The 22747-nt window shown below is 37.6% G+C and overlaps 1 protein-coding gene across 1 annotated transcript in view; it reads right to left on the minus strand.

The window, feature by feature from the left end:
• The window catches only part of POLA1 (DNA polymerase alpha 1, catalytic subunit), a 323415-nt gene that overhangs the window by 150155 nt on the left and 150513 nt on the right, over nucleotides 1-22747 (minus strand). Inside the window, exons 33-34 of the mRNA XM_060182802.1 lie at nucleotides 16113-16291; nucleotides 14225-14356 (exon numbers count right to left, since the gene is read on the minus strand). Of these exons, the coding sequence (XP_060038785.1) occupies nucleotides 14225-14356; nucleotides 16113-16291 (311 nt within the window). The remainder of the gene's footprint in view (nucleotides 1-14224; nucleotides 14357-16112; nucleotides 16292-22747) is intronic.

Genomic DNA, 22747 nt, shown 5'->3' on the forward strand with positions numbered 1-22747 from the left:
TTGATACATGGATATAGCTAGATATAAAGTGAACCCATATCTGTGACCTTGGGAGAATTACTGCAGCTTCCAACAGAGAGAATGGGAATGGTGTGGAATTACACCCCTATTATATCATAATCTTATAAATCAATATTAAATCACTAATAAAAATTATTGAAAATCTCACGCCTGAGGCTTCAACATCCCAGGTTCAATCATCCCTGCACTATCATAAGCCAGAGCTGAGCAGTGCTCTGCTAAAAAATAAATAAATAAAATAATAACAATGAAAAATTATGTTCACAGATTAAGTACCTACCCATCCCTAGTTAAGCAAAGAAATACAAGATAGAAAGTTTCATCTTGCTCATGTCTGGGACTGGCATCATATTCAGTCTGGTGGGTCCCAAAGAGAATACAATGCCATAAAATATAATGCTTTGTAAGCAACAAGTGGTACAAAGCAACATGGTACTCAAAGCAGCAGTATCAAGGGATGGAGGGAAGGGAATATGGAAGGAAGAGAACTGGACTGTTGTGGCAGTTATGTCATAGGGCTCTATTTCGCAACACTCACAGAACAGTACACCAATGAGTAAATTTTAATACATGTAAGTTTAAAAATGAAATTCCAAGTGAAAATACCACCCTTCCCAAATAAAAGTAACATATGCCCACTTTTGAATACATGGACAAAAGATGTTCTAAACCACATACCACTGGAATTAATGGATTTTAATGTCCCATAGTATAAAATTTTTATTGATATAGCTTTAGATTCCACATAGGAAATTACCCTTTAGGAAAACTACCATACGGGTATGTGTGTGTGTGTGTGTGTGTGTGTGTGTGTGTGTGTGTGTGTGTGTGTGTGTGTGTCGTGTATTCGAGAGAGTGGGACAATAGGACAAAGTACATGATGGTGGAAGACTTGGGTGGTGGGAATGGTGAGAAGACACCTACCACAGGGAAATGAGAAGTTGTACCCACATACCAACAACTGTCCTGTAAACCATTGTATCCATAATGAAATGATTTAGAAAAAGAAAACAAAAAAACTACCAAGTAACAAGGTCTGCTACAGAAACAGAAGAATATTCATAATATCCTTCGTCCCCCTCTCTCTCCCTCTCCCTCTCTAATATATATCTCAAAAGAAACATCAGAGCAATGCTCTACCACACTTTATGAAATAAGGATCAAGCCTAGGGCCCTGCACATGTAAGTCTTATAGAGCTTTCAATATTACGCGCTAGTCCTCCCTGGTCCCAAATGCTACTACTTTCTTTAAGTACATACCTATCTGAAGCCACATTTATTTATTTATTTATTTATTTATTTATTTATTTGATTGAGACTGAGAGAAATCAAGTCAAGAGGGAAGGGGAAGACAGAGACAGAGAGAAAAAGAGAGACACCTGTAGCACTGCTTTACTGCTTGTGAAGTTTTCCCCAAGTAGGTGGGGACGGGGCTTAAACCTGGGTCCTTGAGTATTGTGACACTTACTCTCTACCATGTGCACCACTACACAGCCCTGAAGCTATTTATTTATTTTACCCTTTTTGTTGCCCTTGTTGCTTTATCATTGTTGTGGTTATCATTATTGCTGTTGTTGTTGCTGTCGTAGGATAGGGCAGAGAGAAATGGAGAGAGGAGGGGAAGACAGACAGGGGGAGAGAAAGATAGACACCTACAGACCTGCTTCACCGACTGTAAAGCAACTCCCCTGCAGGTGGGGAGGAGTGGGGGACTTGAACCGGGATCCTTATCTGGGTCCTTGCACTTTGTGCCACGTGCGCTTAACCCGCTGCGCTACCACCCAGCTCCCTGAAGCTATTTTTTAAAAATGTATTTATTTATTTACTTGCTTATTAATGAGAAGGATAGAAGGAGAGAGAAAGAAAATCCACTATGGTGTGAATTTTTTTTCTTTTTTATTTATTTTATATTTAAAAAAGGATTAATTAACAAAACCATAGGGTAGGAGGGGTACAATTCCACACAATTCCCACCACCCAATCTCCATTTCCCACCCCCTCCCCTGATAGCTTTCCCATTCTCTATCCCTCTGGGAGCATGGATCCAGGGTCACTGTGGGTTGCAGAAGGTAGAAGGTCTGGCTTCTGTAATTGCTTCCCGGCTGAACATGGGCGTTGACTGGTCGGTCCATACTCCCAGTCTGCCTCTCTCTTTCCCTAGTAGGGTGGGTCTCTGGGGAAGCGGAGCTCCAGGACACACTGGTGGGGTCTTCAGACTTAAAGTGAAAGGATGGAAAACTATCATACAGGCTAATGGACCACAAAAAAGGGCAGGAACAGCCATTCTCAACTCAGACACGATAGATTTTAAATTAAATAAAGTAATAAAAGATAGTAATAAAAGTAATAAAAGATAGTAATAAAAGATAATAAAAGATGGTAGTTCCATACTCCCAGTCTGCCTCTCTCTTTCCCTAGTAGGGTGGGTCTCTGGGGAAGCGGAGCTCCAGGACACATTGGTGGGGTCACACAGACTTAAAGTGAAAGGATGGAAAACTATCATACAGGCTAACGGACCACAAAAAAGTACAGGAACAGCCATTCTCATCTCAGACACGATAGATTTTAAATTAAATAAAGTAATAAAAGATAGGCAAGGACATTACATAATGATTAGAGGATCAATCAGCCAAGAAGACTTAACAATCATTAATATCTATGCACCCAATGAGGGACCATCTAAATACGTCAAGCACTTACTGAAAGAATTTCAAAAATACATCAATAGTAATACAATAATAGTGGGAGACTTCAATAACCCACTCTCACACTTAGACAGATCAACAAAGCAGAGAACCAACAAAGATACAAGAGAATTGAATGAAGATATTGACAGACTAGACCTCTTGGACATTTTCAGAGTCCTTCACCCCAAAAAACTGGAATACACCTTCTTTTCAAATCCACATATGGTGTGAATTTTAAGGAGGTCTTTCTTCACTCCAGGATCTCTTTTGTTATCTCTCTCCTGGTCAGTTTCTGAAAGAAGTGACTTCTGAACATTACTAAACAGAAAATCAAAGTTGAGGAAAGTTATTCAGGAGGTTTTCTGTGTAAATCCTGAATATATACAAAAATGTTGACAGTAGTGGATTGTCCTGCCATGATTGTTCAACATTTTTTGCTTGTGGGTACAGATTAAAGGCCTGTCATGCTGGATGCCTGGAAGCTAGGATAGCAAGTCATCTAGATTCCCAGCAGCATGAAACACATCTTACACAGCCAAGTAGCCTAAGCATCTGGGAAGCCTGCATGAGGCAGGACACGTCTTAGGAAACAAGGAGGGTGATGTACTTAAAATCCCCCAACTACATTTTTCTCACTTTTCTGCATACCCTACTGTTAAAAAATACACTTACAATATGGACTGTAAAACTCCATTTGCTGGAGTGTATATAATGTTTTTCAAATGATGTTAAGGTCACTACATGATAGATGGGTATTGGCGTAAGCATATGTTAAAACCACCCAGTTTGCACCAACCACAAAAGAAAGCAACACTCATCAACAAGAAAATGCCAGAAAGAAAGAAAGAAAGAAAGAAAAGAAAAGAAGAAAGAAAGAAAGAAAGAAAGAAAGAAAGAAAGAAAGAAAGAAAGAAAGAAAGAAATGGAGGGGGAAAAGGTAAGGAAGTCAGTGCTCTCTTACTGTCAGAATTATTTTTGAAATCCAGGCTTTGAGATTCATTCTGTGCTGCCTTGGAACAGCAGCTGAACTTTCTTCTTCTTCTTAATATTTATCTATTTATTCCATTTTGTTTCCCTAGTTTTATTGTTGTAGTTATTATTGTTGTTATTGATGTTGTTGGATAGGACAGTGAGAAATAAAGAGAGGAGGGAAGACAGAGAGGGGGAGAGAAAGACAGACACCTGCAGACCTGCTTCACCGCCTGTGAAGCGACTTTCCTGAGGTGGGGAGCCGGGGGCTCGAACTGGGATTCTTAGGCCAGTCCTTGCGCTTTGTGCCACCTGTGTTTAACCTGCTGCGCTACCACCCGACTCCTGCAGCTGAACTTTCTAATTTCCTCTTCAACAGAAATATGGTCATTTAATGCAAGAATAAGTTAATGATCTAAAAATCTGTATCTGTAACTACCTGCAAATGGTCAACTCTTATATAAACTAAGTTTTTTTTTTAAAGATTTGTTATTCATTTATGATAGAGCAAGAATGAGAAGAGTCAGAGCATAACTCTGACACACATAATGCTAGGGGTCAAAGTCGGAACCTCATGTTTGTAAGTCCAGCCCTCCAGCAACTACACCACCTGCCAGGCAATAACATACACTTTCTAAGCAAAGCAAAAGTGAGGCGGCCTTGGCCCCAGGCACTCCTTTCCCAGCTCTCTCTCACATATGCAGCATAGACTGGAGAGTTCTGCCTTGCTCTTCCAAGTCAAGGTCAGCAGTGTGGAAATCTCACTTTTGAAAGGTTAAATGAAATCTGTTCTGGTTCAATTTCTTACTCTTCTATAAGTCAACAGCTCTGGATAAGTGGAGTTGGACCTGAAGTTGAGTTTTTCCTGAATAGACAAGGTTAGAGAATCAAGCTAAAGAATGGAATTATGCTTTGGCACAGCAGTTTTCTCTTTTTACCCACTTTGCTTTCAGATATCTGACAACTCCTGCAGCATTTTCTCAGCATTTCTCCAAACTTTCAATTTTCTCCTCAGCTAGTGAAAGTCCAGGCTTCCCTACCAGGGCTGGACTAGTAGTCATTGCTGGGTGCCTCTAATCAGCTCTGTAACCTAGCCAACTAGTAATGCTAATGTCCATGGTTTGATTTCCTGCAGAACTAGTGACTATGTGATGATGCAAACTATAATATACAAGCCATTGTCGCACCATGCATGGTGGCAGAATTCTGGATCAGGATATTTAAGTATAGTTCCCAGCTCTGGCACTGCAACTTGTGAACTAGGACAGTCACTTGATGGCACTAAGCTCTCCTAACTAACATGAGCTCATTCAGCCACATTTTCCTGAGTACCTCCTACATCAGTCATGAAACTGGGCATGGGGCATTGAGGCAATTATAGCCCAGAGTCTACTAGCTTTACTTCTCGCCACACTTCCTTGAACTGCCCTTGGCAGTCTTTTTTCCTAAGCCTGACTTGAAGATGCTATGCACTGACACTGAAAAGGAAACCTATAAGCTGCCAAACTGCAGAATGGGCCTGGGGCAAGCACAGTATGGTAAGGATGACAGGGAAAGCAGCAAGAGGACATAAGTTCCCAACGGATGGATGGACAGTAGGACCTGGGTGCATGGCTGACTCTGGAGATTCCAGTCTTACAAAGGAATAAAGTTGAGGCTCAGAGAAAAGTTACATAATGCACCCAAGTTACAGAACAGGAGGCAACTGGATAGGGACTCTGACCTAGGGATTCAAGAACAAAATCCCTCAATCTATTACAAGGCTAACAGGGGCTGGTATGAAAACTAGTATGATTAATTCCTTCAGAATGCAGGAAAAGGATAGGCAGAGACTGTGATTATTGCCTTCATCTCTGAAGGAAAACAAAAACAACAACCTCGACAGGTACAATCTACCTGGGAGGGTATATTCCAAGATGAGATCTTGGAGACAGCATCAGGACCAGTCTTCAATAGATAACACTATTCTCTGTGATCAAGGCACTGCAGAAGCTGGTGTGGGTCCTGTTAAGTTTCCTGGGATCATACTGTATTTTCTGGGTCTCCCCAAGCAGAGTCCATGCCATAAGGTTAAGATAAAATGAAAAGCTGTTGTTGGTATGCTTCTAGTTCTGCTTCTGGGATCCCTTCTGTTACATTGCTTGATGTTGTGGTCTATTTACATGGTCATTCTGTTAGATTGGTTTGGTCTCACTCCCTCTGCCTCCGGGAGATTTTGCCTTAGTCCTTATTAGTTGGCGCTTCTTCCTTCTCCCCGCCCCTTAGCCTAGGTACTTCCTGGTTCCTGACGCTGCAGGTGGAGGAGAGAGATGGAGGAGCCCATTGTGTGGTGATTAGGTTGTTGGGACTGCTTGCCCGCTTGTGAATAATGATGAAACTGCATTCTCGGCTCAGCCATGAGTTTCTGGTCGTCTCTGTCTCCCGCCCCTGAAGCCAGCCCCGGAGAAAACAACAAGCTGTATCTGATCCAACTGGTTTATCAGGACTGCTTATAACAGTCAGTATTGATACCACAAGATGCTTGTGTAGAATATGTAGCTGTCATGTTTTAGGGGACTAAACATTATGTTATTCATTTAGACTTGTGTAGTAAATGTACTTAGAATCAGCCTATACTAGAACCATCACCAAATCCCTTGTTAACTCTTCTGTGAGAGAATACCCCATGTTGCATAACAGCAAGTGTTACGCCTAGCTCCAAATCAGTTTGCTGGTTATTCAGATCTAAGACAAAAAGTCAGTCATTCATGGGCCCAGGCAGTGGCACACCTGGTTAAGCAGACATATAATAGTACACAAGAACCCAGGTTCAAGCCCCTGGTCCCCACCTGCAGGGAGAAAGGTTCAGAAGTGGTGAAGCAGAGCTGCAGGTGTCTCTTTGTCTCTTTCCTTCTGTACCTCCTCCTCTCCTCTCAATTTCTGTCTCTAGCCAATAATTAATAAATAAATAAATATGGAAAGAAAGAGAAAGAAGTCAGTCATTTACTACTTAGATATCCCCATCTCTATCAACAGGCCCCAATGATAGATGCCTAATCTTAATAATGTGGTCAGTGTCCCTAGTGGTCATTTCTGCTTAGCTTCCCTATCAAATGGGTCAACCAAGAGAAATGCTGATTCTCTCCGTGATGTTTTTGTCTTGTTTTAATTCAATTTGGGGTGAGCTCTATGGCTTCCTAAAGAAATGATGCTTCTTGAAGCACTTCTGGGCAGCAGGGATTGTGCTGCCTATGATGCTGAATGGGTGGGGTGGATATCTACTGCATCTTTGCATGCCTTTTGCACTACTTATAATTAAGCTGTTAAGAGTCTTTACAAAGGAGAAACCCAATTTATTTTTTAATGTTCTAAATATAAATGCAGAGGAAAGGAAATAAACAATTCCAATAGTTCTTCAAGTTTGAACTAAATATCTGTGAGACTGCAGCATATTGTAACCAATAACCTAAAAACTATCAGCCTGCATCACCACAGGTAAGAAATGAGAAATTTTGAGGGTTATTGAACACCAAGTATTTGCAGCAGAAAAGGAGTTATTGAACATCATTGTATGGCTCTAAACCCCACAGATCCACAAGGACAATATAGCTCTGTCACTACACTTGCAAAATGAGAGGCACAAGAAATGAGAGCAGCCCTGTTAGTGACTTACATAGGCGAAGGGAGGTGGGGGCAAGGTGAAAGGAGGTCGCTTAAACTCTTGCTTAGCAAGGTAAACTACTACTGGAGATCTGTGTATTCCTAAAGGAACCCTTCTTCAAGCACTTTTGAGCACCATGGACATGCTGCTTATGGTGCTGAATGGGTCTATTTTGATGGAGGAAACATTTTACTTTATTACTATTTTTAATGCAATGGCAGGGAGTGAACCCAGGGCCTTGCACATGTGTGATATATCAGTTTCTATACTTAATTGAGAGAGAGAGAGAGAGAGAGAGAGAGAAAGAGAGAGAGAGAAGGAGAGATGTAAGGGAGGAAAGACAGATATCATAGCACTGCTCCACCACCCATGGGGCTTCCCCAGTGTCTCGCACAATCACTGTATGTGTTCTATTGAGTAAGCTATCTCCCAAACCCTATAGTAAAAAATTTAATCAACACTCACCCCACTGTCTTTGCACTTCTGATAAATGATGAAAAGTAGGGTTTTTTTGTTTGTTTTACTACTGTTATGAATCTTCTTTTCTGTTTATTATTTGTGATTAATAGTAGATTACAACACTGCACCCACCACCAAAGTTCTATGTCCCTACCTTCCCACTTCCCAAAGATAGCCACCATAATTTTAAAAAATCTTAGAAACAATTTGCTTGCTCCTGGACTTTTTTTTTAAGTAGTTATGAATTAACTTCTGATTTAACATCACACTTGGTGGTGATAAGGAATTTGGTCTTTGAAGAATATATATATCCATTTCAAAGTTAAGCATCTCTTTTTGCAAAGATGAAAAACAAAGTTTGACACAGACTCTTCATGCTCTACAAAACATCCCACGCTAATTCCTAGAGGAGTTCACTCAGACTCAGCACTGGTAGGCACACTTTCCCTGCTTTCTTTGCTAAGTGCTCACACATATGATCACAAGAAAGTCTCTACACCTAGACAATAGACATTTTTGGAATTCCTCATAAATGTGGATCCAAAAGACTTTTTATTTATTTTCCCCTTTTGTTGCTCTTGTTGTTTATCATTGTTGTTGTAGTTATTGTTATTGATGTTGTCATTGTTGGATAGGACAGAGAGAAATGGAGAGAGGAGGAGAAAATAGAGAGGGGGAGAGAAAGATGGACACCTGCAGACCTGCTTCACCACCTGTGAAGCGACTCCCCTGCAGGTGGGGAGCCAGGGGCTCGAACCGGGGTCTTTGTGCCTGCCCCTGTGCTTCGCGCCATGTGCACTTAACCCACTGCACTATGTGTGCTTAACCTGCTGCACCACCGCCCAGCTTCCCCAAAAGACTTTTAAAATGTCACCTACAAAGAGAAAAACAAAGCAAGAGAGGAATGAGAGACTGACAAGAGGGTGCTGACTTGTGTAAATAGAGCTAGACTTCTGTACCAGAATGAGATTATTTACGGGATGTGATTTGGCATCAATATAAAAATATTTCTGGTCAATATATCTTTGTCTGATATTTGATTTGAGGAAAAAACAAATTCATGCTATGGGCTGAGTGGTGGCGCACCTGGTTGAGTGCACTGGTTACAGTGCACAAGGACCTGGGTTCGACACCCCCCCCCCCCGTCCCTACCTGCAGGGGGAAAGCTTCACAGGTGATGAAGCAGGGCTGCAGGTGTTTCTCTGTCTCACTCCCTCTCTATCTCCCCCTTCCCTCTCGGTTTCTGGCTGTCTCTATCCAATAAATAAAGATAATAAAATTTTTTTTTTAATTCATGCTATGATGTGCAGATATGTCAGATCATGTATTGGAATCAACACTGACCATGATGAGAAGTACAGAAGACAACAACAAAACTTATAAAACTTTTCTTGATGATAATATATAGAATTTCCATGAATAATAATGTTTCATTGTAACACTGATTAGAAAGACCCAACCCATGTCAAATTTAAACCAAAGGATGTTATGTAAGAACCTGGTTGTGGTATACATCCTGTTCCTTAAATTCATATTTCCAAAGAATCTATTGATGGCATTAAGTGAGGGCTCACTGTACTGTAGAATTTTGTTAACCCGAGAATCTCACATACCATAAATAAAACAACCCTCTGATAATGCGACCACATCAAAGAAGAATTAAAGAAAAAAAAACAGAAAGTATAATAGCTTTCACTTGCTACTTAACACTGAAACGCACACACTCAAGAACCAATGGTGGAGCGGGGGTAGATAGCATAATGGTTATGCTTAGAGACTCTCATGCCCGAGGCTCCAAAGTCCCAGGTTCAATCTGCCCCACACCACTATAAACCAGAGCTGATCAGTGCTCTGGTAAAAAAAAAAAAAAAAAGAACCAATGGCAAAGGCAAAGATCACAGATGAGACACAGGAGAAAGCACAGTTCCTTTCCTCAGAGACTTCACTGATAGAAAACTCCAAGATTATAAAACCAATAGTAAATTTCTAAGGCGTCCAACCACTAAATTCTGATCATAACAATGAAAAGATGGTCATACAAATAGCATCCAATAGCTCTGATTAAAAATTACAGTGATCCACTTTTAACACGTCACTGGAAACACTACAAGGCTGATGAGGACTACATTTTGCCCATGTGGGACACTAAAGCATGTACAAGCCACTAGCAAGAACTTTGGTGCATATTTTAGGTAACTGTCTACCTTCTACAAATGGTTCTGTAATAATCAAAATGAGAATTTAATGTGCATTATGACTAACAGTATTTGAGATAAAAGTCAATGACCTAATAGTCTCTTCCCAGGTAGCAAGAAAAGTCGGATTTCCCACTTATCAGTATTGGGGGTGGGGAAAAGTCGGATTTCCCACTTATCAGTATTGGGGGTGGGGGTAGGCAGCATCTCAATCTTAGATTCTTTTCTGGTGTTGCTTCATGAGGGGAACACTTCAAAAATGAACCAGCTAAACAAACTTCCCAGTAGTACTTGACAGAGCTACACCTATTCTTCCCATTTCCAAAGCAGTGGAGAATTAATTACAAGTTCTATGGATCTATTGTAAGTATAATAGACTAAAGAGCTATCACAGACACATTTATTGTAAAAGCACAATCCCAAGAGTGTCTAGTGGAGGGCCAAAACGATTAACACAAATGCTTTGTCAGATCAAAGATAAAACCTGCACCGCCCAATTGAGGAATGAATTAGAACAGTGGGTTATCTTTCAAATTAACCAGGGCAGTTAGTGAGGAAAATTTCATGAAAGTGTAATTCTTAGCCTTTGTGAATCCACACAGCAGGCATTCTGCCAGCTGACAAGATGATGAAATTTTCATGCTTAAAAAAAGCCCTCTTCATTTCCCAATTTAGATTAGCTAGTGTTTCTCCCCCTTTTGTGTGTGTGGTGTGTGCATGAGTGTGTGTGTGTGTTTGCTACTGGAGCAGAATTGGGGGGGGGGTCATGCAAAGATCAATCTTTCACTTTGAAATCGAGTCTTTCAAAAACATCCCTAAAAGCTTAGAGATATAATCTTTTAAGTTGCCCTTTTATGATATTCAAAAAATGCCAGTTCAGTGTTAATTCTGTACAGAGGAACCAACAAAGAACAAGACATGAAATCAACTTTGAATTAGGGCTTCTATGTTAACGTCTTTCAATGCTTTATCAAACCTCAGAGTCCTACATAAGAATGGTTTTCCTCTGAAATGTATTAATATACTACTAAAAACATCCTTGCATGATGCTTTTTTGTATTTCTAAGCATATTGTTCTAGGAAATGAGAGCTGGAGGGAGATACTCATTACTATATGGTGAGAGGAAACTAAGCATTTCCTCTCCTGTCAACAGGAGCTAGTATAAAAACAAAGACTAAGTGTGAGTTGATTCTAAGAAACACAAACTTTTAAAAATGTCTATCACATTTATTCAGTTAATACTACCTATTCATGACAAAAAGTAAAAGAATATGCATTTTCTTAAAGAAAAGGAATTCAGAAGTACACTTTGTTACTTGAAACCTCAGTCCCTTTGTTCTTATCAACCCCATTTAGCAGAGATCTAGAACTTTGGAGGATTATAGAGTTTAGTTAAGTACTACACTCGCCCACTATCTTCCTAAAGTTTCTTCCTTCTATAGATGACTTTCTGTGTCACTGAAGGCTGTATTTTCCCTGCATTAATTCTGAGACTAAAATTGCAAAACAATAATAATAATCATGAGACTTTCACTTTCCTCCCACTAACAAATTTCTGTGGGTAAATTTTAAGTTTGCAAAAGAGGGGGAACTTTTTGATCACTTAATTCAGTACTAATATCCTACCTCTACTACACTTGGTAAATTAACCTGAACTCTCATCACTAAGCTATATTACATAACTACTTACAATCAGTATTGCCTGAGGTACAATACAAAAAACTCTGAATATTGTGATCTGGAAAGTGGCTAGAACACTGAACTTGCGACATGAGGTCCTGAGTTTAATCCCTAGCACCACATATGTCATAATCATGTTCTCTCTCTCTCTCTCTCTCTCTCTCTCTCTCTCTCCAGTACCATATAAATCATAATGATGCTCTATTTCTCTCTCTCTCTTTCCTTATTAATAACTTAACTCAAATCTTAAAAACAAACAAACAAACAAACAAACAAAAACCAAGAATCTCAATGTCATGTTTCTCTCCTAAGGAAAATCAAAGTTCAGGAGATCGGGCAGTAGTGCACTAAGCTAAGTGCACAGTATGAAGTGCAAGGACCAGCGGGGGGGGGGGTCCACTTCATAAGCAGCGAAGCAGGTCTGCAGGTGTCTTTCTCTCCCCCTCTCTATCTTCCCCTCCTCTCTCAATTTTTCTCTATCCTATCCAACAACAGCAGCAGCAACAACAATGGGGGGGAAATGGCCACCAGAAGCAGTGGATTTGTATATAGTGTAGGCACCAAGCCCCAGTGATAACCTTGGAGGTAAAGAAAGAAGGAAGGAAGGAAGGAAGGAAGGAAGGAAGGAAGGAAGGAAGGAAGGAAGGAAGGAAGGGTTAAAGTTCAGGATCAGGAGAAAATATGAGAGTGTACCAATGAAGTAGAACCTAGACGTGCATTAGCTTTCTGTACGAGACTCTGACTATGAAAACATTCGTGCAGTATGGGATCATGAAAAGAATGAATGAATTTCTATCTCTCCTATCCAATCACAAGCTGAAAATTAAGAAAATGGATTCTTAATTTAGAGGATAGTCATATTAGTCTTCAATATTAGGAATGATATTTGGATAATTTAATTAGAAATCTGTAGGAAAATCAATCAAGTGGGCAGTTAACTATCAATACAAGAAAACTGTGACCCGCTGCTAATTAGACCACTGGCAGGCAAGACAAAGCTAATGTGATAAAAAACCTTAGGCTAGCTAAATGCTTGGAGCCCTAAAAGTGCGTTATTTATCTTCAAAGATACTCATATAACCACTACCAACAGATGGACAATTAGGCTAGAAACCTTTTTTTTTCTCTTTCAAATAGGGCATATTTCTAACTCTACAGAAGATAATTTTTCTGCTTATTCTTGTTTTAGTCAAAACAGACTGTCCCTTCTCAGAGGAAGAAGTAGATGAGTTTCTTCTAGCATTAACATTTCCATGGTGAGGATTTTGATAGACTAAACAGAGAAAACTTTGAATTCTTCTAAGAGTTAAGAATCATTCTCTGCTTAAGGAAGTCTGTAAATGAGGAGTTGAACTGTTGTGATTTGGACTCTTCATGCTAAATAAAGGACTAGCATTTCATGTTGTGAACATTTCATCTATTGTGGAGTGTGAGCCTACAGATAACCTTTATTTCCATCCAACTGTTCATTAAGTGCATCACAGGATTATTCACTAAATGTTTCAGATTTCCCAAAATGTAGTCATAATTATTATTTTAAAAATATCTTTAGAAAAACCTACTCAGCTTTTTTTTTTACACAAATATAAATTATTGTATTTCAAAACTACAATACTGGAACTCTATACTTTCACTCTTCATCTTAATGACCTAATACAGTTTTGACTTATGAGTTCAATTTAAAAAAAGAAAATGCTATGTTATGCAGGTTAACTAACAATATGTAAAAATGGGAGAAAGATAATGATAAAAGTCATAATGTCCTAAACATTTTTAGAAATGATTTGCTACTGTAGCTTCTTTAAATAAATTATAGTGAATTCTCAAATGAGAGATTTTTTAGAAGACATAATGAAATACTTTAAAAAATTAAATGGGAAATGTAGTTTTTTTTTTTTTTTAGTTTTAATTTTTAAGAAAATGTGCATTCATGGGAAATGTGTTAAAAACAAATACACAAACAAAAAACCTTTCGAAAAAAATCCTCTTTCTTACACAAATAGCTCACACTGTTATGGCATTTTTACTACATCTTTATTCAAATTAGACATTCTCTTTTAAATACCAGACAAAATGCATTTAAATTTAAAAGGTGTTTATTTTTATTTCCTTAGAAAAATGGAAAACTAAATCTATGAGATGGTTTAGATTGCCACATAAACACAGAGTCCCAACAAGTGGGCAACTAATTAAAATCACCAGTACAGATGCTATGGCTCTACTTGATAAAGATAGACAATACTGATTTTTTTCCCTTCTGATCAAAATAATCATTTCAGTTAGTACATTTAGATAACACATCAAACCATTTCCTAGTTATAGCCTCATTCTTTTTAAAAGTAAATGTTTCACTGTTTAAGCTAGCACTCATTAATGAAATCCAATAGAAAAATCAAATCATTTTCCTCAAATCTTTCACAAAATTTTCAGTTTCATAAGACATATAAGTGAACTATCTATCTATCTATATATATATATATATATATATATATATATATATACTATAGTATTTTAAAACAAATACTAAACTTAAAGAAGTTGTGTCTATTGGAATTTGGATAGGTATACTCACTTCATAGTATTTTTTAATGCAACGCCTAATGTCCATAATCAGTTTGTTGCTCAGCTGTACTGTAGAGGCCAGAGGTGAAGTCTTACAGTTGATGTTACTACAACGATACAAGCTGGGCTCCAAATCAGTTCCCTAAGAATTCAAGCCAGACAAATACACAAAATGTTAGAAACATTTTCTTATGCTTAAAACTTTACTTGCTATTTGCTGTACAATATTCTTAATTCATTTTAATGGTGAGGTTTAAATCTTTGATTATTAATTTTACCAAAGCACTGATCAGCCCTGGCTTATGGTGATGACAAGGAGTATACATGGGGCCTCTGATGCCTCAGGCATGAAAGTCTGTTGTACAAACTCTATTTTGTCAACTACTTTCTCCCAAAGATCTCCTAGTCACATTACCTTCTCCTCTAGCTACCATCCTAATGAAATACAAAGTTGAAGGTAAACCCTCCTCAAGTGATACTTTTTAGATTCAGTCACTGGATAAAATAACCTGCCCTTTGAAAATATCAGTGAAGTTACTGCATTGGAAATAAGTATATTTTTTAGCATTATTGATGATACATTTAATTTGTACTTATTTACTCCAAACTTAAGATAAACAGTAATGGCTTTAGTTTACTTTCACATTGTCAACTTAATTTCAAAAGGAAGGCCTAAAAACTAAGCACTGCACCATAAAACAGTCATTAAATATCAGTTTAGCAAATCTAAATTTCTGTATTCAACTACTCTCCATGAAATAAATTTGAAGGAGGGGCAGGAAGAATGGAAATGTGAAAGAATTACTAGTAGCAGTTGTAGAAAATGTCTTGTTTTGCTTTAAACAAAGACAACACAAAAGTAATATATAAGAAAGCTGTTGGGGTCTCTGAAGCATTTGTTTTCTTTCTCGATACTTAAACATCTTGGTTTCCTGCTCCAATCTGGTACATAACCCTAGCCACCACACTAAGCAATTCCAGGTGGAAAAGATTTTAGAGCTTGACATCGGCTCTTCCACAGTTAGCCCATCTGCAAGTCGTCAAGGCTCCATGCAATTAACTATCTTATTTACAGCTGTAATGAAGCAAAATTCAAGGATTTAGCAAGTATTGCTGATCTGTGTCTGCCTCTTCCTTGCACTTGCTTCCAAAGACTGCTTTGTTTTGACTTAAAAAAAATGCAAAACATCTGCTGTTTGTCCAAATTAACTTAAAATAATTACTTTTAATTTAGATAAAGGATATATTTTCTTTCAGTTTCAAGGTTTTACACTGTTCTACTGCCTACTCATTTGCCAATGGCTAGTACATTTATAACACTACAGTGGAATCACATAAATTGGCCTGGTTTCAAGTTTTGATCCAAGGTCAGTCATACATTTTTTGGCAGTACTTCTTGAGAGGAATGTCTCCCTGTGACTTTTTTAATGTCTGATATGCAAAGACAGCAGAAAAGATAATCAGAGTACCTTTGTCAAAAAGGAGGTAAGTGGGATGTGTAAAGATAAACAAAAACTTTCCAAAAGCACTTAGTTCCCATTAATTTGATTTAAGATAAAGGAAAATATTGTTCTAAGTCTTAATAAATTGGGTTTGGGAGTGGAGAAATATAGGTTACTAATCAAGGAATTATATTTAAAAATCCTTTAAGATAATTAAGAATTTTGAAGAGATTCCATTTAAAAACCAAGGCCAAGCACCCTAGGAAGCCAAAAACAATATTCAAGTATATTCTATTAAGATTTTTCAAGCAGAAATAAAGTTGTGAAAGGAAGAATCCATATGATACACATAGAAGCAATATGTGTATCTTTCATTCATATAGTTGGAAGATAAAAAGTATTCAAACTAAGTCACTCATACAATGAAAACTGGAGACAGAAAAGAAAACAACTAACCAAACCATCGAAGACACTATCATAAATATTCTCAGTTCCACAGGTAGGGCAGGGACACTTGAATCTTTCGCAGTCCCTGTATCTCTCTTCATCAGTGAGCTGTGCAGGGCCACCAAGCAGAGCATCATTCTCTTCATCTTTATGAAAATGATGAACTCTAAATTGGGTGGGGTCGAGTCCTATTAGTGTTAAAAGAAAAAAACAGATTCAGCAAGTTACAATTATTTTTAATTCCATTATAAAAATACACTAAAGATAACTCACAAAAGTAATTTTAAATCTCTGCACACATTCATAACAACATGCCCTCAAGACCATGCTTTATATCACATGGAAAAATAACTTTGCTACGAGTACTTCATAAATAAAACAAATAAACTGTACTAACACAATGCAGAAATATGCCATTTGACATTTGGGTTTTGAAACAACTCCATAGGAAGGCTTTACTATTTGCTTAAGGTTATAGTAAAAACGTAAAACCAAAGTTGCAACATTAAAACTGAAAATAGAAAATAAAATCCCAGTGATCTGGGAGATGGCACAGTGGATAAAGCACTGGACTCTAAAGCATGAGGTCCTGAGTTCAATCCCTGGCAGTACATGAATCACAGTGATATCTGGTTCTTTCTCTATCTCCTCCTCCTTTCTCATTAATAAATGAAGAAAGAAAGAAAGAAAGAAAGAAAGAAAGAAAGAAAGAAAGAAAGAAAGAAAGAAAGGTAAGGAGGGAGGGAGATGGAAAATCCCATTAAGGAAAATAAGTTCACTACTATTACAACTCCTCCAAGTGCAGACTGCTAATCCCGATTTCAATGCAGTGGGCAACTCCATCTTGGCTCAGCAGTCAACAGCATGTAGGTTGCAATCTAATTCAGTGGTTAAAATTCAGTAGCAGCATCCGAGACAAAACACGACATGGTTTTCTGTATTCAGAAATTTAAAAGATGTGCAAAAACCAATGCATCTGCAGACTCTATAGGCCAAAAAGAAATCAAATGTACCTCCCATACTACAACCAAAATAATGTAAGAAATTACTCAATGCATAGTATATGCTGTCTTGTTTACGCAAACTATTTAAGGAATTTATTCAGGCCAACCAGTTCAGTTTACCCTCAAGCAAAGCATACCTGTCAAAATCTAACTTCTGAATTTATACCTGAATCACTCAATAATGTATCATAAAAACCTTCTTAGTGTAGAACTTGGACTGGAGTTGGTATATTGCACCAAAGTAAAAGAGTCAAGGGTGGATGAGGGGGAGGGGGAGGGTCCTGGAACATGATGGCAGAGAACCTAGCAGGATTTTATTGTTATGTGGAAAACTGGAAATCTTATGCATGTACAAACTATTATATTTACTGTTGACTGTAAAATATTAATCCCCCAATAAAGAACTAAAAAAAAAACCTTCTCAGCAAGCTTTAATTTATTTTGGTATAAAGGTGAGTGATAGAAAAGAGTCACTGAGTAAAGAATACAAAACAAGAAATACTTAATTATTTTAACTTGTGTCAATAGGTAGACAATCTAATGGATGCTTTCAGAAACCAGTGATAAGATTCTACATTCAATTTGGTCAAATGCCAAGTGACATCTGGAAATTCTGAAACTAAATTTAAGGCTGACTCTGACAGTAGAAAGGTGTTGAGTGAAGACTAAGCCTTTGAGTCACAAGTTTTCTCATCTATAAAATGGAGGTAGAGCCACTGAATATGCACTTCTCAAGTTTAATGTCACTTGGTCCTAGAACTCATTAAATTACTTCTTTACTTGTCTTTATTTATTTAGCAGAAGTAGGGCATTGTGCATACATGATTTCACTATTCTTGGGCTGTTTTTTCATTCAGGTAGGGACAGAAATAGTGAGAGACACCGCAACAGTGAAGCTTCCTCTGACACCACAACACCTCCCATGTGGTGCTGGAACTCTAACCTGGGTCATGTGCATTGAAAGGCATGTACCCTACCCAATGAAATATCTCTCTGGCCCTCATAATACATTTTATTTTACGAGTTGTCCATCCCTTAAGAGAAACAACAAATTACTGAAGTATGTGAGGAATAAGTACCCTGGCATTTAAAGACAAACAGGGTAAGAGAAATTAAATGGAATAAATCATGTCCATAAACAAGGCCATTTTTTCACTGTAGTGAAGGACATAACTGGAAAATTCCATAAACTCCAGTTGTGAATCTCACTGTATTCACATCATGTACTGGCTTATTTAAAATTGTGAGAAAACTGTTTCCCCTTATCTCATAGTATGGTTAATCATCAATTTCCCAGGTAATTACTATCAAAAAACTCAAGGAAAAAAAAAAAAGAAGAATAACAAGTTTTCTAAAAGGCCAATTTCTTTCACAACTTCAAAATTAGGAAATGAGTCACAGGCTTTACTTACATACAAAACTTGCTGGATGGCAATAAGGAAGCAAGGAAAACTCTCTGTAGACCTCCCCACCAGCCATGGCCCACTACACTCGGGGCAGCCTGCCTGCTGAGTAAGCCCAAAGTAGACATGGGCCAATATGTCACCTATGCAGAAACCCCCAACATCTGCCTAGAGTTATGAAGGGGGGGGGAAGGTCTTATGAAATGTCTACTTTAAATGTTAATCTCCACAAAGAACCCTTATCTGCCCATGGCAATAACAACGTCAAATCGCCTAGTTAATTACTTCAGTTTTATTCCCAGGCTGCATTTTTTCAAGGAAAAGGGCCTCATATCAGCACTCTTGGTCATAGGTCAATGTTAAAATTTTAAAATAAAAAGGGAGAAAACACTGTAATTACTTTCAAATACGGGGTTTATAATAATCCTTGTACAAATTACTTGGATACAAAATGTAATTAACAAATGTTTTTATTGGGAGAACAATTCTAAGTTCAACTTGAAAGTCACATAGGGATAAATTAAAATTTTTAAAGAAAATATAATGTTAGGTTAAGTAAGAAATACTTCTATGATAACCTTTTTTAAATGTCAAGATCCAGGCTGAAACAAGCCCCAAACTTATTCAACATATATCTATTCAATTTTCCAAATCTTCACACAATCAGTAATAAACAGATCATTTCAAAGTTTTGGGAGACTTTAAAGTTACTGCTTGTATCATAATTCATTGAGGCTGAAGTTAAACAAGAAAAAAAGTATCTGTGCTGCCACCTAGAGGTATATTCTAAATGTTTAAATTTGTAAATAGAAACACTATATAGAAATCTACTTGTAATTACTGTTGCTTCAAAATTAAACACTTTTGTGAGAAATCAAATTAAACCTTCATGATCACATCTGGAATACATACATAATAAATTATCAAATCAAATATTAAACCTCTCCCAATACAGTTAGTAATCCTTTGAGCAAGAGAAGCAAAAGTGAATTCGAAATTCTTTTTTCTCTTCTAACGAGAGCTTTCTCTGAACAAATGGTTTAAAGAAATAAACTCTACATTTCATTTGAGAAAAGGAACTTAAACTTCGACTAATCTAGCTTTTAACAGATGACTTCAATATTTGGTTCAACATAGAATAAGAGAAGGACAAGTCTATTTGGACTAGGCAAAAGCAGTTATCTGAGGGGAAAGCAGCATGGCTTTCCCACAGCAAGCAGAAATGATATGTGTTTAATTCAGTCCTGTGATTTACAGTGAATCAGTCACACGGAGTAGGAAGGGAGGCAGAGGGGGCAGTGTAATGAAATTAAAATACTGTCTTTATAATTAGAAAATTTCTAAGATCTCACATTATTTTGGCAACAGGATCAAAGCTCTTAAGTTTCAGGAACTATTTATAGAAAGTAACATCACAGGCACTGGGGTGAATGAGTTCAACAGTGCTGCTTTTTTACTTTTCACTTCTGATCACCATATTCTTATCATACACCATTAATATTACATTCAGCATAAATTTATTTTTTCTACCCTTGTACTTTCTAACCATTGCAAATGATACTGATGTCAAAATATTCACCTGTTCTTGTTCCGAAGGAACATTTTACCTGTGATGAAATAAAGACATACATCTTTTTTTTAAATATTTATTTTCCCTTTTGTTGCCCTTGTTGTTTTTATTGTTGTAGTTATTGTTATTGATGTCATCATTGTTGCATAGGACAGAGAAAAATGGAGAGAGGAAGGGAAGACAGAGGGGGAGAGAAAGATAGACACTTGCAGACCTGCTTCACTGCTGGTGAAGCGACTCCCCTGCAGGTGGGAAGCTGGGGGCTCAAACCGGGAGCCTTAGGCCAGTCCTTGCATTTTGCACCACGTGCACCTAACCAGCTGGACTACCGCCCTACTTCAAAGACACACAACTCAACAAAGTCGATGCACTGGATCAAATAATTTTCTTCCTCTAAAAGACAAGGTTAGTTCAACTTCAAGCAACCAGTGCAAAACCAATTATACATGTTCACATAAACAGGAAAAGGGGGACCCAAGAGACAGCATAATGATTCTGCAAAAGACTTTCGTACCTGAGGATCCAATGTCCCAATTTCAATTCTGGGCACCAACAAATACCATTAATGAAGCCAAGCAACGTTTTGGTGTCTGTCTCTGTATCTCTCTCATATTAAAGTAAAATATCTATTAAAAGATAGAACTACTTAATTACTTATTTATAGAGTAATTAAGTAGTTGGGGGGAATCCATAAGAATGAAACTCCAAATCAGAGAAAAGAAACTGGTATTCCCAAGCAGTTGATTATAGTAAGAATCACTTAAACTATAAAGTAAGCTAATTGATGGAATCCTACTGTGCATGTTTTTTCAAAAAAAAAAATCCGTTAGGAAATAAGTCACTTCACATTTGCATGAATGCAGACCTTTATGAATTTGGACTTTCTTTGTAAAAATATTTATTTATTAATAAGAGAGAAAGAGCACACCTCTCTGGAGAGAGAACCAGAGAATCACTCTGGCACATGTGATATTAGAGACCAAACTCAGGACCTCATGGTTGTGAGTCCAAAGCCTTACTCACTGTATCAATTCCCAGTACACTGAATTTAGACATTTAAGAAGACAATATACAAAACAAAAATCTGACATATTAAAGTAAAAATATTCAACTTTTTATTTATTTTATTTATTTTCCTTTTGTTGCCCTTGTTTTTTATTGTTGTTATAGATATTTTTGTTGTTGTTATTAATGTCATTGTTGTTAGATAAGACAGAGAGAAATGGAGAGACAAGGGGAAGACAGAGGGGGAGAGAAAGATAGACACTTGCAGATCTGCTTCCCTGCCTGTGAAACGACTCCCCTGCAGGTACGGAACCAGACTTCACGCTTAACCCGCTGAGCTACCACCCAACTCCCGAAAATATTTTAAGTTCTAAATAGGTGAATGCTATATCTATAAATATTGTTTGTAGAAGTTTTATTCATAATTACCACAAATTATAAGAAGCTAGATGTTCATCAACAGGAGAGTGAACAGATAAAACAGAGTACTGATACATGTAATAGGATGAATCTCAAAATTTATGCAAAGTGAAAGAAGATGAACATGAAATATATACAGTAGAAAGTGACATAGATAAAAATCCCAGAATATGCAGAACTAACAAGTGGTCACAAGAAATTAGAAGAGTGTTTGCTTTCGTGAGCAAGGAATTATAGAAATGTCCTGCATTTTGTACAATACTCTTAAGACAAGTGTATTTTACAGTGTGTAAATTATTCTAGAAAAAAAGCATGCTAAACAAATACTTGTGGTATATATATATATATATATATATATATAGTCCCAAAAGACTAATATTTACAATATGTAACAAATGCCTGCAAACCACTAAGAAAAAGATAACCTAATAGGAAAGTTGAAAAATAACTGAAAAGAAAAGGCACTTCACAAAAGGAGAGTCAAATAGCCAAAAGGTGTGTGAAAAGGTTCTTAATATCATCAGTCATCAAGGAAAAATAAATTTAAATCACAGTGTGATGCCACCAAATAAAAATGAAGATTAAAAAAACACAAGTGTTGGGAGTCAGGCGGTATCGCAGTGGGTTAAGCGCAGGTGGCGCAAAGTGCAAGGACCAGTATAAGGATCCAGGTTCGAGCCTCTGGCTCCCCACCAGCAGGGAGTCGCTTCACAAGTGGTGAAGCATGTGTGCAGGTGTCTGTCTTTCTCTCCCCCTATCTGTCTTCCTCTTCTCTATCCATTTCTCTGTCCCATCCAACAAAGACATCAATAACTACAACAATAAAACAACAAGGGCAACAAAAGGGAATAAATATTTTTTTTAAAAAAAACCTCAAGTGTTGGTAAGAATGTGGAGCATAGGGCTGGGGAAATGGCTAAATGATTATGCAAAATCCTTTCATGCCTGAGACTCCAAGGTCACAGGTTCATCCTACCTACCTATCATTACATCTTTGGAATATAACTAAAATAGGCCTACTATCTACAAAACGGAGACCACCCACTCATCATCTGAATTATTCCAGCCTTTAGTTTCATGATTAGTCAATAATTTCTTTGGCTCTATACGTTAACTCTTTTTTCAGCCACCAGGTTCCAGATGCTAACATGATGCCAACCAGACGTCCCTGGGCAGACAATCCCACCAATGTGTCCTGGAGCCCCATTTCCCCAGAACTCTGCCCCACAGGCTGGAAGTATG

Source organism: Erinaceus europaeus, chromosome X (genome assembly GCF_950295315.1).
Source record: "Erinaceus europaeus chromosome X, mEriEur2.1, whole genome shotgun sequence".
In the NCBI taxonomy this organism is placed as follows: domain Eukaryota; kingdom Metazoa; phylum Chordata; class Mammalia; order Eulipotyphla; family Erinaceidae; genus Erinaceus; species Erinaceus europaeus.